Source organism: Megalobrama amblycephala, linkage group LG2 (assembly GCF_018812025.1).
Source record: "Megalobrama amblycephala isolate DHTTF-2021 linkage group LG2, ASM1881202v1, whole genome shotgun sequence".
NCBI lineage: Eukaryota > Metazoa > Chordata > Actinopteri > Cypriniformes > Xenocyprididae > Megalobrama > Megalobrama amblycephala.
The window spans coordinates 58,050,323-58,065,850 of NC_063045.1; the positions used below are offsets into that span (position 1 = coordinate 58,050,323).

General features: G+C 38.4%; 1 protein-coding gene across 1 annotated transcript; it reads right to left on the minus strand.

The window, feature by feature from the left end:
* Positions 1 to 14,661, minus strand: LOC125262432 (mast cell protease 4-like). Its single transcript, XM_048181196.1, has 5 exons — positions 14,513 to 14,661; positions 1,300 to 1,450; positions 1,027 to 1,171; positions 512 to 760; positions 1 to 426 (listed from the first exon to the last, which is right to left on the minus strand). Exons 1-5 carry the CDS (start codon positions 14,634 to 14,636, stop codon positions 271 to 273), a joined length of 825 nt encoding a protein of 274 aa, XP_048037153.1. The 5' UTR covers positions 14,637 to 14,661; the 3' UTR covers positions 1 to 270.
* Positions 14,662 to 15,528: the final 867 nt, after the last annotated feature.

Below are 15,528 nucleotides of genomic sequence, written 5' to 3' on the forward strand. Positions count from 1 at the left end.
AATAGTTATAAAATTAATAATGTTAATAAATAAAGAATCACAAAAAAGCATCACTTTAATTTCCAACAGTTTTGGGTATTTCAGTTTTCCCCATTCAATGAGATATGAGTCTACAGTCATGACTGGATAGTGAGGGTGTTACCTAAATTATATATGGTTGTGACAATGAGAACACTTTGACTATAATTGATGCTTGCCATGTGATACTTTTATTAAAAGAATCTTTATGGAAGAATTCAAGAATAACATTTCTTCCTCTCCATGAAGTCACTATACATTTCCAGAAACTTTGTTGATCCACTGAATATATGCTGAAATCTTAGTATACACATTAGGATGCTTAGGTGAATTACAGTGACCAAGTTCACTGAAAATTGTGACACCAACAGCAGTGTTTCCACAAACCAAAGGACCTCCTGAATCCCCCTGTTAAGAATCACAGATCAACACATCAGTTGTGAAACCAGTTCATACATTACCATAAAGTCTGTGAATCATCTTTTGAACATACTTGGCAGGATCCACCATGTCCATACACACAGATCATCTGTGAGACTGAGTACGATGGTCCCCATCTATTTCTACATTCGTTGTTATTTATTATGGAAACTTTTGCCTCCATCAGAACATTGCTCATTGAGCCATCAGTCAGTCTTCCCCAGCCGGCAATACTACAGGCAGCCTCTGGTTTGCCGTCTTCTTTTTCATTTGGTAATGGTATCACTCCAACCTTGTTGTTTAGATTCACTTTTTTCTCTAGCTGTAATTAAAAAATACAACCATTTTAATAAACAATGTTTTAGAAGACTGAAGTTTGTTAGGTTATACTGTTTTTTTGAAAAAGCCGCTTTATTTTATGCTGTGCACTTGGCCATTTACACAGAAATTATTTAAATCCCTTCAGTAATTTTAAAAACAAGAAATTGCAATAGAAATTCAAACATGTACATTTGTGCTACTGTGCTACTAATAATATCCATAGACTGGATATTATTTTGAAAAACTAAATATGTTACAGCTTGTTACCTTCAAAAGCATGATGTCATCATAAGGTTGATAAGGAATTTTTTCTTCATAGTTTGGATGAGGGATGTAGGACTTCACTGAGATGTGATCTGAACTCTTGCCGTTCCTTAAGTCATGAGCACCAACAACAACCATCAAACTACGTCTGTTGAAAGAGCGTATTGGAAATGGTCATTTATGTCATAACTGATATACAGGTTGCACTTCAGTCATTATCAGTCAAAAGTAATTTTATTTTATAAACATTGCAGTTCACTCTAAACAAGCTCTTACCTTTTCCAGCAATGTGCGGCAGTCAGGACAAACTGATCAGAAATGAGGAATCCACCACAGATATGTTTCCCATTCTTCTGAAGAGAAACCATGTAAGGTCTGGAGTGGCGTTTGACTTCTTTTCCATTCACTATTCCCACATTCACATGAGCTGAGAGAGAGATAGGGCAGTTAACAGGGCTGGGTAGGTTACTTTTAAAATGTATTTCACTACAGATTTCAAAATACATTGAAGGGGTGGATTCTGGAATCCACTGCCGCTTCAATATATATCTTTTAAATTATTAATCAACATTTATATTTCTGTTAAAATATTTGAATGACTTCTTCAATGTATGTTAAAGCATCTATTTTCCTCTGTACCTCTCACTGAGAGAAAAGAACATGTTATCAGTATGTTTTGCGAAAGTTTCCTGCTCAGAGCAGAGCTCAGATCAACTTCAGCCTTGAAGAAGCTGTGAATCGTGTATGTGCGCTAAGTGTTCTGTGCAGGTCCCTTTGTACTGGACAACTGGCATTCTGCTTGAGACCAGCAGACACCATGTCATGACCCCAGAAGGACATCCGGTACCTAAATCCAGGGTCCCCTCGTCATCACCATGACAAAGGGAGATATGCTTCTTACTATCTGTCCACGTGTGGAAAATTTCTAATCTTGTCTATTTTTCTTAGCCAATCAGAATCATTCAACCTGAAGTAATGACGTAGTTAGTTGACTCTGTTAGAGTATAATTATTGTGGAAATGTGAATGTACGCAGAGCGGCCTACGAACTCCTTGTGGGACTTGAAGCTGGCTTCTGCTGATGAAACTGCAAACTATTCTTCATTAAATTTTTCTTCAATATATTAATTTTTTTAAACTTTGACTCCGGGTCTTTATTCAACATATCTGGTCTCAAGGGTCCTAAACTGTTTATCCCCAACAGTTTATGGTGGAGGATTATGCAGGCAATCATTCTTCGGTGACATCCCTGGCTAAACAACAAACAAGGTAGGAAGCTGTTTTATTATTTGGTTAGGGCTGTCTGAGTGGAAGAGATTGGGGCAGGAGAGCGGCAGAGCTTCACTCAGACGTGAGTGAGGAGTAACGTAGAACCGGATTTGGAGGCCGGGGAGGTACACTAATTATACTAGCTTTATGATATTGATGATCATTGAATTTGATAGTATAAGAAGTCGCTGAAGCCACGTGACGGCAGGCAGCGCATCGAACGCACTCCAATACAGGGACACATACAGTGATTAATACACGGCGTGGTGTACAGAGGTACCCCTACAGGGAGTGTAAGGCACTGGATTGAGAAGGTCCAGTGGCACCGTGAACCTAACTCTGTCTCTTCCACATCAGATAGGGGTACCCCGAACTTAGTGATTCAGACAGTTAGGGATTAAGCTATTAGTTAATTACAAAATAAAAAGAAATATTAAATAGATATAGGGTTTCTTGTTTGCCTGGGATGCATCTAGAACGATTCAGAGAAAAGTAAAAACTTTATGACCCTAATTGGATTGGACCAGTATGTAACTGTGATTTTGGAGTATACCTTGCAGTTTCATCAAGCAGAAGCCAAAGCTGTGTTGTTTAAAGATCGCCGCCTCCATCTCTTTCAGGTGAGTATTAACTTTGACTAAAATATGGCTGACAAATTGAGTAACTTGATCCGTAAACTTGATCAGTCCTGATACAGATAATGAGGTTGAAGAGAGCAAAATGCTATAAGCAGCTCTGCTCTGAAGCTCTCACTTCAAAGACAGTGTCACGTAAAGAATGACGGATGCAATTGCAAGTTAATCTCTTTATTAAGAGCTTCACACACAGATGGTCAGTCACAGGTAAGACACAACGAACACAGCAGGAGAGTGGTGACGCAGGGACCTCGATGGGCGATGAGAGTCCTGATGAATGGTGACTGGTGAAGTGTGTCCGTGAAACTGTGCCGAGTGAATCCTTGGGTGAAATCCAGAGAATGATCCAACGAGGAAACAGGAAACAATGACGAGAAATCCAATCCAAGGAACATACAAACACGAGCAAACACAGGACACTAACACCAGGACTCCAAACAACGATCTGACAAACATGAGACGAAAGACAAGGCGTTATATAGGCAGGTGTAATTGCGAACAGCTGCCGCTGATCAGATAATCAGCGGCGACGCCCACACGAACAATCAGGTGACACACCACAGAACCACACAGACACCAGAATGAGACAGCGGATTCATGAACCGTGACAGACAAAGACTATTAAAAAAAAAACAACAAAAATAAATGGTTAGTCAGGGTTTTGATTCTGATTGGAAAGTTAAACAACAACCAGACTGGCTACAAACAAAGAAAGAACCAGAAAAATTTAACTTTTTAGTTGTTTGTGCTTATAAACCAATTTGTAAAATGGGCGGAGTGTCATTAACCCTGGATGAAAAAAAAAAAAAAAATCCCAGAAGTAACTGAGGGATGGTTCAATATTAAGTATGTTTTCTTGTGATGTGCACATCACTACTGTGAATGTGAATAACTAAATGATGTAGGACCTCTAAGTTCTAAATATTTGATTTTTGATGGTCAAAGTGACAGAAGGTTTAAATGGCAAAAATGAGACTGCCAGTGTCACAGAGACTCAACCTGATCGGAAGTTTGTCATGTCTAAGTTTCCTAATATATGGGTGAAAGACAAATATAAAAATAATGTTTATTTGAAAACACATGTTAATTTCTGGCAAAGTCTTAAGCTGGGCCAGTAAATAAAGTTTGATGTTAAAAGTTATAAAAGGCAGAGGACCAGTCCTGAAACCCTCAGTCTCTCTCACTCAAAGTCAGCTAAATGCTGCTATCTGAGCTTGTGTCATAAGTGATAAGCTATTTATAGTGAAGCACAGTGTCTAAGTTGACAATCATGGACACAGAGATGTTAAAAGAAACGATTGCCATAAAGAGGGCCATTTGTTGTTTAATGTGTCAAAGTAAAACTTAATGAGAGTAATGTCTTTAAAATGGTAATACAGACCTTGAATGATAGAAGTGACTATTTTGATGATTTTTTTCTATGACCAGTAACTTTTTGTCTGATCTTTGTCACCACCATGTGCAGGGCCGATGGCTCCAGTTACAGATGTGACAGAACATTACACTGAATGGACAGTGAGAATTAAATTCACTGAGAATAGTCTCAGCACTAATATGTTGCTGCTCAGAGAATGCACAGTCAAATGATTTCAGCGATTAAATACTGCTGTTATTAACCTGTCTCCATGTTTTAACACTATTAGGCAGTCCAATGGCTCTGGTGGCTCTTGAATGTAGTGTTAATTTCATCACCTATTTTTAATTTAGTCTTAGTCTTAGTCTTGTGCCAAATGTCCTTGTTAGTTTTAGTCATATTTAGTCATTCACATATCTTTTTTTGTTAGTCAAGTTTTAGTCGACTAAACGTCTCGTCATTTTAGTCTAGTTTTAGTCAAAAGAAAACTCAAGGTATCTTAGTCAAGTTTTAGTCGACTAAAAGTCTTTTAATTTTAGTCTAGTTTTAGTCAAAAAATTGTAGTCTTTTTTAAAAAATAACACATTATTACTGAGATTATTACTGATAAACATTTCAGTAAAAAAAGTGTTTCACATATCTCAAACATTGGTTAAATGTCATAATTACCTGACAAAATACACTTGTTGAAAGATTTCTGTTGAATGCAAATGTTAAACGTGTCTGGTTTTCAATTTCTGATTTAGGAGACACATTCACAAATGATTAACCTGTTCTGAAGAGTATTTTATTTTAACCAACACAATTCAAAAGCTAGCATGTCGTCGTCGCTCGTCACTCTTGTTCGCATTGGGTGTTGTGTGTTCAGCAGTTTCGTGTTGCAGCCACAGGCGTATGAGACCTGTAAAGCCTCGTTTACACTGCACGCGTGTGCGGCTCGTTACGGCTGCGACGCGGCTACCGAAGCTGATACACGGCCACTCTAGTCAATGCTTGTGTTTACACCAGCCGCGCCGCGGTGCGTTTGAGAAGCGGCTCGACGCGCCGCTTCGCTAAAGATAGGCGCCTCGCCTCCAAGACGCGCAGTTCAAATACAAAACAAAGTCAAAATAATCACCCTGTGTAAACTCCCGCTCATATTTTACATCACTAGAAACTGACAACAAGAGATTCGAAGTTGAAAAACTTGAAATTTCTTTGTTTGAGTTGACATCGCGCAGAGGACGGAACAACACCTTGCCGGAGCCGTAACGAGCCACACACGCATGCAGTGTAAACAAGGCTTCAACGAGGCTTAAAGCGCGAAGCCGCAAACTCGTTCTGAATATTTTAAAGGCGTAACTGCTGATGAAAAAGCAGAGACGATTGTAGACGAAAATGAAGAGAGATTTTATCTTAGTTTTTATTTTATACAAAACATTTTCGTCTCGTCTTTTTTCGTCAACAATAATGCATGTTAATTTAGTCTTAGTCAGCGTTTTTGGACAGTGGTGCAGTCTTGTCATCGTCTCGTCTTAGTCATGAAAAAAAAGGTCGTTGACGAACATATTTCGTCTCGTCTCGTCTGACGAAATTAACACTACTTGAATGCAACTTCCCGAAGATGCAGAAAACACCTAATTATGTTTGAAGAAAACTGTCAAAGATTTAATGATGGGAAAGAGCGGGTACCAGTGTGCACGAGGTGATTTCTCAATGACGGGTAAGATCCTCTTTGGCCAGACGAGGACAACCTAAGGCAGGGGGTTACCGCCGCCACTGGGCATCTACCCTGGAGGGAGGTGTTTATGTGAGATGGGTATGAGAGTTGAGCAGGATGTCTGTGAGGCCAGCAGCATCATTAAGGGGGGAGCTGTGAAAGGCACAGCAGTCTGCCCCAAAAATGCTCCTCTATACCACTCACCAGAAACCGCATTCCTAAGATGGCTTGTTTTTCATTGTGACAAGCCCACAACTTGATGCAACTATTCCAGGGGACAAGACCCTGAGGAGAACAAGATTATTGATAAAGAGCTGATGGGAATGAGCTTTCAGGAGCCGACTGAGACCATGAGGTGATTGTCCGTAATTTCTGGGGAGACCAGAGTAAAGTTTAGTAACATAATGTTGGTTGTCCTGTTGGCAAGAACTGTATAGAAGTTTTATATTCAACAGTATTTATCACTAAATCAATGAGGCTGTGTTGATTTTGAACTAATGTGTCTGTATTATAGTTTTTACTCCTGCAGGTCATTGGACATGGCAGAGAATAATTCGTAGACATGGTGGTGGTTAAAGATAAAGACTGATTTTGAAGAGTCAAGAGAGAGATAAGTGCATTTAGCATTTCAAGTAAGATAACCTCAAAAATGGCTACTAGCATAACATATTTTAGATGGTGGTAATGGTTTTTATTTGAAAGTTAAACATTTACATTTTAACCTTTGCAAAAAACAAAGGGTTCTATATAATAATTTAATATTAAATTCTGTCTAAGTTACAGACTTGTGATTCTGTTGAAAAGATTATTAGTGCAGTAAGAGAGAGAGACTGCTTGAGTGGAGGAAAAGGGTGGAGCTCTGTCTGTTATCAGCCTGCTAAAGCTTAAACAAAGCAATGAGATTAGAACCAAAACAACCCAGCTGACTTTTCTGAAAACAAATTATAGTGAAGAGACATAATTTGAGACTGCATAAGAGTAAAACCTACAGGAAAATGGGAAATTTAAATGTGTTTTTAGAATAAAAACAAAAAGCCAACCTTGACAATGAACAGGTTCATATTCATGTGTCTAGTGTGTGTGAGGCTGACTGAACTTTATGTTTTGTATGTGTTAGTTTGGGGAAATAATCTGTCCTCAGCAGGGCCGTGCACAGACCTTTTGAGGGGCATGTGCCGAAACTAAAAAAGGGCACCCCCCCCCCCCCCCAACCCCAATAAATAACACAAAATAATAGTATCAAAAGCTTTATATTTATTCACTATTAATGACAGTTATATAGATTTTATATATATATATATGTATGTATGTATGTATGTGTGTGTGTCTGTGTGTATATATATATATATATATATATATATATATATATATATATATATATATATACACAGGGTTGCAGGGCTTCTTTAAAACTAATTACAACAGCAATCTTCTGTGAGCCATGTGCTTGAAGACGTTTATGACTTCAATGTGATCCACTGGGATGTCCCTCTCAACACACATTAATACACAGACTACATTCTGCATGATAAAATATAAAGAAGCACAGTGACCTGATGATTCTGTAATATTTTTTAGTTACTACAACATTACTGTAGTAAAACCATGTTTTTCTATGTTTATACATGTGAAGACAAGCGGGGAGTAGTATACAATACAAGATTAAAAAAATATCTAGCGAGCAAATACTTAACATCGTAAACATGAACCATACTGTGTGACCATATATAATATGATTAAATGTTAATGAATTAAGTTTATCAGCAGATAGCCATCATAAATCAAATAAGAAATTTCTTAGAAATATATTTTACCTAGCTGACGAGGATCACTCGCTTTGTGTCAAAGTCAAATGCAGTTATATGTGTGGAAATGTGCAATGTGCAAAAACATCATCACATTAGGCTACGTCATCATCAATAGGTTATGAGCGCTAAGTTTTTCCTGTTGTAAAATACGTTTGGCCAAAATCTCAATTTATAAAAGATGTAATACTACTGTATGCACAGGCTATTTAAGGCTATTTGTAGGCTATTGGCTATGACTAACTTAGATGGCAAATGCTAGCCCCCTCTCTCTCTCTCTCTCTCTCTCCGCCGCCGGTCTCAGGCTTCAAATGCATAAAATATGAAACTTTATAGACATACTAGTGTTTCTTTCGTAAAGACAACGACTTGTAGCCTAATTATTCAAACAACAAGATATTTATTTACCGTTGCAAGACGTTCAGCTCCTCTGCTGTGGAACTTCAGTTCGCGGCACTCAGGGGGTGGAGTTAAGAGGTTTGACTGACAGTTTGAGCGGAACCAAAACGATTTTGTCACAAGCTCTTTTTAATACCTTTTATTAGGCTAAATATATTTGTAAATCAGTCAGACATGCTTAAAGGGTGACCAATAGCATTGATTTATTAAAGAAAATGAATAAATAAAATAAAACACCTCCAAAAAAAGGGCACTTCGGAGTGTAAGGACAAAAAGGGCATGTGAGGTTGAGCCCTGTGCACGTGCCTGGTCCTCAGTGTGTATGTCATTAACCTCTGGAATGAGTGTTTTATCATTACAGATGGGTTAAGTGAAATGACAAATTTTGACAAGCCGATATTTCGGATTGAATCTTATGAAAAGACAATACAGAACATGGGACGAGCTTTAAGTGGATTGGATATCCAGCTCTGTCTGCTAATGGTAATTATGACTTTTGTCATTTACGATGTTGATTTTAATTATTCTCTGGATTTGTATTTTTAAGAACATTTATATAAATTGGAATTGTGGAATTGAAGATTGCCATCCATGGGTTAAAAACCCTTGTCTAAATTTATACACTGTCTTCTTTGTTTGATCAGAATGATAAATGTAAATGTTATAAGCTTTGACGGCAGAGACAAAGTGACACATTGGCTAAATCACTAGTAAATTATCCAGAGAAACCCCTCAAATTTATGGAAGGCCGGTGGGCAAACAAAGGAGGAGTGAATATAATTGATAAAAGTATTATTATTGATTATTGTTTATTTTATTTTATTTTATTTTTTTTATCCATTAAATGGATGCATGACATTAGATGTCTAGAGAAATACAATTTATGTAATAAGGGTTGAAGGTGAAAGAAGCTATCAGGCTGTTTGTGCAACCTAGGGATTTGAGAAAAACAATTTGGTTTCTGCAAAACAATAGAGATAAGTGGGACTGAGACAGTAACGATAATATATTTTTAGATCTGCAGACTAACAATTTGATGGGATAGAGTGACAAAATTATAAGCAGTTGAAATTATTGTGATGAAAAAAAAAAAAGAGAAACTGTTTCAAAAACAGCTTTAAAGAAATTGATAATGTCTTATAGTACAAATTTTATAGTACAAAATTTATAAGTGTTATGGAAGAAAATCTGTCCATTTGTGTTTTTGTTTGACAATTTTGGTGCAGTGAGTAATAATGAAAAAGATCCCTGCCAAAGAAGAGGGTTAAGATTTGGGTCATTAAGATTTTGGTCAGCCTATGCAGTTATAATTGACAAGAAAGTTTAAAACTGACTTTAAAGGAAGTCTTAATTATTATTAAATTATTTTGAATGCTGTACTTTTGACAGTCTCAATACTGTGAAATGTTGTGAAAATTGAGTTTCAGATTAATAATAATTAGGTATTAAGTATTATTAACAGTGAATGTCATGATAAAGATATCAGTCAAGACAAAGAAATTGTTACTCTAACTAAATTTATATGTTTTGATGATTATTTCATTTTGATGAAAGGTTTTTAACGAAATGTTTTAAAATTCAAAGGTTTAGGTTTATGTTTATTTTTATTTATATTGTTTATTTTTTGTGGGCTATAATGGATCTGTTGTGAAAAGAAATCTTAACAAAAGGATTATTAAGTAAAAGTAACAATTTTATGTTTTATTGAAAAGGATAATTGAAATGGTTATGGTTATGTAAATTTGTTTTCTTTTATTTCTATTTTTAAAGGTGTTTAAAAAAAGAGATTTAAAAGATGTTCTACAATTAAGGTGGTACATGCTATGTCTATAGACTGTAAACTGAACAATGATTTAAGAAACTTAAGATACTTAAGATGGATTATGATGGGTCTTATTTATTTATTTTTTGTTGTTGTTTATTTTGAATTAGACCACAATTTTGTTTTTAATATTAAAAATTATCTATAAGGATATAGTGAAATGAGTGGATTTACGATCCATTACCTTGTAATATATAATGAATTGGAAGTTATATTTTTCTAAAAACCAGTGTATAGATCCTGGTGTTTATGATTACAGGCAATTTCTGTATTTAGTATCTGAGTAGTGACTGAGGGTCTGGCCCATGCCAGGAATGCAGTAACAGCGCTTGTTCATTTAGCCCGGTTTCCAGAGAATAAATATTTGCTTTGTAGTCAAGGAATTTGATGATAAACCAAATCACAAAGATTGATATAAAGACGACTATGTGTAAGGACTGAAGGTCAATAATGCACTATGTGCTCTGTAAAATATTCTGTTCTAGTTAAGTCCTTCGAGGGAAAACCTATTGTCTATTTTGTACAATTGTAACCTGCCAGGGGAGCATGGGTGAGCAATGTTAAATTTTGAAGCGGCCTAAATTGTTAAGATCAGATGTGGTGTTTAAGACTTCACATCGGCCTTTTAAGGGGGGACTGAAGGGGTGGATTCTGGAATCCACTGCCGCTTCAATATATATCTTTTAAGTTATTAATCAACATTTATATTAAAATATTGTTAAAATATTTGAATGACTTCTTCAATGTATGTTAAAGCATCTATTTTCCTCTGTACCTCTCACTGAGAGAAAAGAACATGTTATCAGTATGTTTTGGGAAAGTTTCCTGCTCAGAGCAGAGCTCAGATCAACTTCAGCCTTGAAGAAGCTGTGAATCATGTATGTGCGCTAAGTGTTCTGTGCAGGTCCCTTTGTACTGGACAACTGGCATTCTGCTTGAGACCAGCAGACACCATGTCATGACCCAAAAAGGACATCCGGTACCTAAATCCAGGGTCCCCTCGTCATCACCGTGACAAAGGGAGATATGCTTCTTACTATCTGTCCACGTGAGGAAAATTTCTAATCTTGTCTATTTTTCTTAGCCAATCAGAATCATTCAACCTGAAGTAATGACGTAGTTAGTTGACTCTGTTAGAGTATAATTATTGTGGAAATGTGAATGTACGCAGAGCGGCCTACGAACTCCTTGTGAGACTTGAAGCTGGCTTCTGCTGATGAAACTGCAAACTATTCTTCATTACATTTTTCTTCAATTTATTAATTTTTTTAAACTTGGACTCCGGGTCTTTATTCAACATATCTGGTCTCAAGGGTCCTAAACTGTTTATCCCCAACAACATGCTTTAAAAAGTAATTTGTAACATATTTCATTAGATTACTGAAGTTCTGAAACAACCTAAATACTTTAGAATACTTTGGAATACTAATAAGCATGTAACACAAAAGCGTCTCGGGTTACGTCTGTAACCCTGGTTCCCTGAATAGTGAACAAGGCAGTGTGTCGAGTGCTTTGGGAACGCCTCTGCATGTTTGCATCGTGAAGCACTTGTGAAATCGAACCAATAGGGTGACGGGATGTCAGAGCAGGTGACATCACGGACCAGGAAACTATAAAGCACTCCTGAGAACAGAGAACGTCAGCTTCTGATTGGCTATAGCAAGATGCACAGGAAGATAGTTTTAAGAATGAGGAATCTCTCAGACACCTCCTCTGATGGTTCAAGGGGAGCCTCAGCTAACACAATAGCCAAGTCCCAGGCCGGAGTTCTTGTACGCACAGAAGGCCTCAGCCTCTGGGGAGAAAGCATATAACCAGGAGCATGATAAGCAGAAATAGCCACTATATAAACCTTCAAGGTAGAAGGAGATAAACCATCCAAGAATTTTTCTTGGAGAAATTGCAGCACAAGACTGATAGAGGAGTGGAACAGGTCCAGCTGACATTGTCTACACCAAGTAGAAAACAACTTCCATTTATATGCGGATAGCTTTCTCGTGGAGGGAGCTCGTGAGTGGAGTATGGTCTCGACAACCTCAGTTGGGAGACCGGATTCTATGAGCCAACCCCCCCCTCAGAGGCCAGGACCACAGTTTCCACAACTCCAGGCGGGGGTGAATTATCATGCCGCCCGCTTGAGACAGAAGGACCTGTCTGAAGGGGATCTCCATGGGGGAGCTGTCTAGAAGAGACACTAGGTCTGCAAATCAAACTTGGGTCGGCCAGAACGAGGCAGTATGAGATGGACCCTGTCCCAGCGAACCCTCTCCAGAACTCCTGGGATCAGAGCGATCGGGGGAAATGCGTACAGACGTAGCCTCGGCCACGTTTGCACCATGGCATCCAACCCGACAGGGGCTGGATGAGTCAGAGAGAACCACAGTGGGCAAAGAGATGTTTCTTTCGAAGCAAATAGGTCAACTTCTGCACGACCAAAGTTTTTCCAAATGAACTCCACCACCTCGGGGTGGAGTCTCTATTCCCCGGGCCTCAGCCCCAGCCTCGACAGGATGTCTGCCCCCACATTTTGATGCCCCGGGATATAAGCTGCTCTCAGCGAGAGGAGCTTCCCCTGGGCCCACAGGAGGATCCAGTGGACTAACTCGCACAACTGGCGAGACCTCAGACCCCCTGGTGGTTGATATAGGAGACCACCGACATGTTATCCGTGTGGACTAACACGTGATGGCCCTTCAGGTCTGGGAGGAGGTATTTGAGAGCTCAAAATACTGCCATCATTTCCAGCCAATTTATGAGCCAGGAAAGTAGATGGTCCTCCCAAAGACCCTGAGCTGAGCGACCACTCATGATCGCCCCCCAACCAGCGAGGGAAGCATCTGTCGTTAGCATTACGTGATGACAAGGAGCCCCCAACGCAGGTCCTTGGGACAGGAACCAAGGCTTCTTCTACATGACTAAGGCACGAAGGTATCACCGCGTGACCTTAATCATGCAAAAAGGATTTCCACTCGGGGAAAACCCCTTGGTCCTGAGCCACCACTGTAAGGGTCTCATGTGCAGCAGGCCAAAAGGTATCACGTTGGACACAGCTGCTATCAGACCCAACAGTCTCTGACAGTGAGTGACTGGCCTAATTTCACCCCAATGGAATTCACCCGAGCAGGAGACAGACGTGAAATATTTGGAAGAAGTTTCCATTCTACCAGAAATTCTACTAAGTGAACCAGTCTGGCCTCTGGTGTTTTTTGAGCATTCGACTCAGCACCCTGAAGTGGCGAACCGGCAGGGAACAACCGAATCAAATGGCGACCAGGTAGTTTTTGATAACGGTGATAATAACAGTCTGCAGAACTGTCTTACCTCACAAAGACTTGTCCCCAAGCTTTCTGCGGGGAAGCACGGATGGCAACATTTTTTTTTTTTTTGGGATGAACGGTCAGACCAGTGCCCTGAAACGGCGAACCGGCAGGGAACATCTGAACTGACCGCTCTACAACCTCTTCTTCTTGGAGGATCACTGGAAACCGCACACGAAAGACAAACAATAACACAGAGCGCTTTCTGAAGACACAGAAGCTGGCGTTCTTTGTTCTCAGGAGTGTTTAATAGTTTCCTGGTCCGTGACGTCACCCGCTCTGATGTCCCGTCACCCTATTGGTTCGATTTCACAAGTGCTTCATGACGCAATCACGCAGAGGCGTTCCCAAAGCGCTCGACGCAGTGTTGATGTTCCCATGAAAGGGAACAAAGTAATTGGTTTTACTTTGTAACAGTAAGAGTTTTTATCTCCCAAATCTGACTTTTTTCCTCAGAATTGTGTTATACAGTCAGTGAGCAATAATCTCACAATTTTCCAGAAGAAGTCAGAGTTGCAAAAAAAGTCAAAATTGTGAGATATAAACTTGCAATTTTCTAGAAAAAAGTCAGAATTATGAGAGAAAAAGTCACAATTACCTTTTATTTACAATTACAAGGGACTCACAAACAACTATTGCAAAACATGTAAATAGTTGACAAACAGTTAAGATTCAAGGGTATGCACATTTTTGAATGGAGCAATTTTTATAAATTCAGTCATTTTGTCTTATGTAAACATCTGTTGAAATAGCTTATTAAGGACAGTACTAAATAAAAATAACATGCAATTTTTATGATCCCTTTTATTTTGTTTAAATTATTAAAATATTGCATATTCTGCAAGGGGTATGAAACTTGAAACGAGCTGAAAACGAGCAGAACCGTAGCCTAGGATGCTTTTGCAGTGTCAGAGCCAGAGAATCACCAATTCCCGTTTACATTAATTGCCTGTCACAGTTTACAATAATGTTTAAATTAAATGAATGATATTAAAATTCAAAGTAATCACCTTGGTAATCTAAAATACTTTTCGGATCTAACTGTAATTAAATACAGTTACTCAAATTTTTTATTTTAAATTATGTATTTCGTTACTCCCCAACTCTGGCTGTTAGTCAACTTTTTCAGCACATACCAATTAAACACTTGTAAAAGTCATCGTAATATGCTGTTAAATAATCAGTCTCACCAGTGAAGGTCAGGTGTGGCAGCAGAGAGGAAAACAGGAGCAGAGAGATGATGATGGTCATGATGAAGATGATCAGTGAGCTCTCACTGGCTAAACATGGTGTAATACTGCTGGGTGGAGTCATTGAGCGGACTGTTACTTGCTTTTTAAAAAAAGTGTAGATCAACACGATAAGAAAGCATTCTTGTTAAACTTTGTTGTTTCATTGAAGACGGTTTGGATGATAAGAATTAAGAATGTAAACATGCATTCTAAATGTTTTACAGTTCATAACTGTATATCATTAACTGATATAATGTTAGTATACAAACCTATTAAAACTACAAAATGTGATTTGCAGCTTTTAAAAAAAAAACATAAAGTTGGTAATCTCTTACTGCCATCTCTTCCCACACACACACACACACACACACACACACACACACACACACACACCCGGCCATCCACCTGATCAAAAAGAAAACATGAATCATTGCACCATTCTTCCATTGCACCATAGTCTGATGCTGACATGCCCGTTGTAGGCTGTAGACACTTACTGGTCTGCGGTTACGCATATGTATACACTCTAAAAAAAGCTGGGTTGTTTCAACCCAAATCTGGGTCAAATATGGACAAACCCAGCTGTTGGGTCACATATTTTAAATTACAATTACATTTTAAATTACATGTCCACATTTGACCCAAATTTATTAAACAACCCAGCATTTTTTACAGTGTAGCAAACTACAATACACTGTGTGCTCTGACACATTTCTGAATCAAGCTTTTTAGCAATTGAGCTACAGTAGCTCTTCTGTGTGATTGGACATGATAGACTAGCCTTTGCTCCCCAGTGGGACCCCATGACCCTGATGCAACAAAAACTCAGGCCAAAGATGCATAAAAACATCTTTTATAAACCCATCGCAAATGTTTTCTTGAAAGTGCAATCTATCAAATGTAATTAACTAATCATCTGATAATATTAAATATCAAGTGTCTGTATAATATGTGTTCTTTTGCTTCATGTATTG